Source organism: Tigriopus californicus, chromosome 3, assembly GCF_007210705.1.
Source record: "Tigriopus californicus strain San Diego chromosome 3, Tcal_SD_v2.1, whole genome shotgun sequence".
Classification (NCBI taxonomy): domain Eukaryota; kingdom Metazoa; phylum Arthropoda; class Copepoda; order Harpacticoida; family Harpacticidae; genus Tigriopus; species Tigriopus californicus.
In genome coordinates this window covers 4,339,579-4,342,838 of record NC_081442.1, presented here as the reverse complement: position 1 = coordinate 4,342,838, position 3,260 = coordinate 4,339,579, and the positions used below count along the sequence as shown (strand labels likewise).

General features: G+C 42.6%; 1 protein-coding gene across 1 annotated transcript in view; it reads left to right on the top strand.

Moving 5' to 3' along the window:
• Nucleotides 1-2,904: 2,904 nt before the first annotated feature.
• Nucleotides 2,905-3,260, top strand: part of LOC131877630 (paired box protein Pax-6-like) — a 1,795-nt gene continuing 1,439 nt past the window's right edge. The window contains exon 1 of the mRNA XM_059223364.1: nucleotides 2,905-3,224. Within this exon, the coding sequence (XP_059079347.1) occupies nucleotides 3,048-3,224 (177 nt within the window). The 5' untranslated portion in view covers nucleotides 2,905-3,047. The remainder of the gene's footprint in view (nucleotides 3,225-3,260) is intronic.

Genomic DNA, 3,260 nt, shown 5'->3' with positions numbered 1-3,260 from the left:
CCGAATAAAAGGAAAAAAAGCCCCTAAAAGGTTTAAAAAAACAAAGTTCAAAAGCAAAGCATTGATGTTTCCGAGCTTTGGGTCTCTCAGGTGTTACGTTTAGGAATTCAAGTCCTATTTCCCGTTGCCCGGGGCTCATTACATGTAGAGTCTCTTTTTGCATTCTCTTGGTTTTGGTGTCAAACCTCCATTTAGTGGAGGCATCTATTCAAAATCTATTATTATATGCTCGTTTCAGCAGAAGCTGACCATGACCGAGCCCGTGGGCAGAGTTTATGGAATATACTTGAGCACCTTCAGAAAAAGGAGACATAATTAGCTCCTGCTCAACGCCAACCATCCAAATTGCTCGTCTAAGTTTCTTCAAAGGTTTCGAAGTCACTGAGAGAAAACATTAAACGTTAGAAATCGTAGTTCCAAATCAATGTTTCGTCTTTAATGTTTATCACACAGACATTTTTTGGACCCTAAATATGTTAGCTAAACGTAATTTAGTTCAGCCATTTGAAACATTTTAAGTACGATTTTCGTTGTTGTGTTTTAGTAAACAAAATCTTATTCACGCAACCTTTACTTTTTTATCTCTACACTATTTGGGTGGATTTCGTTCTGGAATAAAAACTTGAGTTTTAGAGGAACTTAATTCTGATCTTTATCAGATGAACTATATTCCGGTCTTTGTTTAAACATTTGTGATTCCATTTGAGCAACAAGTAATGAATGAGTCGACTTGTCAAAATGATCACGCTTGTTATTAGAAAGTGATTCAAAAATGTCTCCAAAAACAAATGAACGTTTTTTGCATATGTCACTTCATCATCCTTTCTCCAAGATAGTAGAAAATAGATAACAAGGACATTATTTTCTAGGGGAATACAAAGGGCATCTTGCAAAAAATCTTTCAATTTATTAACTGAAAGTTGGTGACATTGCCAACCATTTCGTGAACGCAAACATCCAAGTACTGTAAAAGTTCACCAAAAATTTCAAAATGCATGGTTTCGTGGAGTAACAATGGTCATCTTTTCGCAACATCTTGGTTAGAGACGCGTCATTCTCATTCGGTTCAAAAGTCAATTTTTGACAGTGCTCGTATAGTTTCATATTCACATTCTTAAGCGGGAGCTGTCGACGAAATTACACTTGAAGATCAGTGGATGGGATTGAGTTTGCTCACTCAATTTAACCACCTGAAGGAGCCATCATGGTCAGACTTTGAATCACCTTCTTGGTGCCATTGGAATGGCTCTCTTTAGGGGAAATGATCACCTCCAGTCATGCCCATGATTGAGCCATAGATCTTGACCAGCCCAATGGTAATCCTTGCCCTCTCTCTCAAGCCAGTATGGAACAACTACGGGAAAAGTATTGAATGAGGGATGAGTTTTCAGTTGGTTTTTGGCCCCCTTCGTTGGCTGTTGGCACTTTTTTTGGTGGTTCGAAATACTTTAAAATGATAACTGGTTCCTCATTTGGAATTGAAAGTGATACAGGTTCTTCTAGCCATTGGTTGATTGCCCTGTAACTGACCAAGCCACGAACTGGGCAGGCATTAAAGATAAAACTGCCCCCATTTAGGGATAACTCCCAGCTACTGGATGGATGTCATACTAGAACACTGAAACACACTCGAGAATGGAGATGCGGTCGGCGAGCTCTGAAAGTAACCCGGCAATGCCTAAATAACACCTGAACTCAAGACACTGAAGCCCAACCGACACTCAAAAACTCTTGAGTGGGTCATTTTTGGCTCGAATCTTGGGATTGCAACCAGTCTATTTGGTCACTTAATGAGAACGAATGGCCACATTGGGATAATTCTCATGAGCGGGCTGCTACAATAAATTCTGAGGTTGTTTCACCAATCGCCGTTGGAACTGTCTGAAAGGGCTTTTGGTGCCAAAAGTGGTAAAGATATCGCTAACCGCTGTCTTTAACGTTTCTAATACTTGGGCCGACCGGCTTGATGAGCACAGAACCAATGACTAAAACACCCTCTGAGTATCCATCCTAGCTCTTCTTTGAATGTTTCTCAATCAAAGATCTAACGCCAAGTATTATGGTCAGTAATTGTTGGGCCCTCCTTGGTGTTTTTGTTTGGCGTGCCTCATTACAACTCAGATCGAGGGTTTTTATTTCTCGTAATTATCCATCCAGTGGCTAAAAAGGCGGTGAGAGGGAATGACCAGAAGTATCGGGGTATCCAATCAATGTCGTAAATCAAGGACCAGGTCCATTGGTGCTTGGTCTGACAAGCTCCACGTCTCAGCCCCTTTCTCTTTGTCAAGTCATCGATTGAGCAAAAACTTAAAAGCATTCATGTGTTTCAAAGAGCTTCTCCCATTTCATGTTTAGCCACTCATGGTCCTCGATGGTCGCTTCTGGCCTGGATAGATGAGAACTGCATGCATCTTGGAATTCTATCCAGCCAATTAACGTACAAAGCCCATGCCCAAGTGAACCCATCAGGAGCTTGACTCTTGACAGAGGCTCAATATCATGCGGGACCAACTTGGAACATTTCAAAGATAATTGATTCAAAGAAAAGTTCATATTTTATATTAGTATTAAGTATGTTTGTTCTTTCACCGAATTTGGTGAAAAAGAAGACGGTTCTAATTGTAATGAGAAATGACTCTCAGGTATGGACCACGCGTAGAGTCTTGGAGCCATCCGCTTGTTCATGCCCGGTCAGGTAAGGCGTTTTTGATTGGCACGAGGCGCCCTGAAATGCCAATCGATGTCAGGAGGGTCCCGCCAGGTGCGAAGATGGACGGGAGCGTCAAATCCTCCACGTAAAGTCAGGTCGAGTTATCATCGGGGTTCAATTCAACAGGCTGCTCAATAAGAGGCAGACAGACACATCTTCTACATTCTCTCCCCCACACACGCTCTCTCTCAGGGAGAACGAGAGAGAGAGAGAGAGAGAAAGAGAGCTAATTCAGTCTCTCACCGTTCATGAAAAAGTGAAGTTGGCGAAAATTGATTCGGAGTCATCTTTTCATTGACATTGTTGGGTGGTGCGTGATCCAAGCCCAGAGTTGGTCATGAGTAAGATGTCTCCCGCGCTACCAGTTCAAGCCTCACTCATGGATCACCTTCGGGGTCTTCATGAGAAGGCCGAAGGGGGTTTCGGTATGGTCACGGACTTTGCCAGCCAAATGTCCGCCCTCTCGGCACTCAGTGTTCAACAAAGACAGTTTTTGGAACTCCAACAACGCTACCTGAGCTTAAACCGCCTCCCGTGGTTGTCCGGGGGA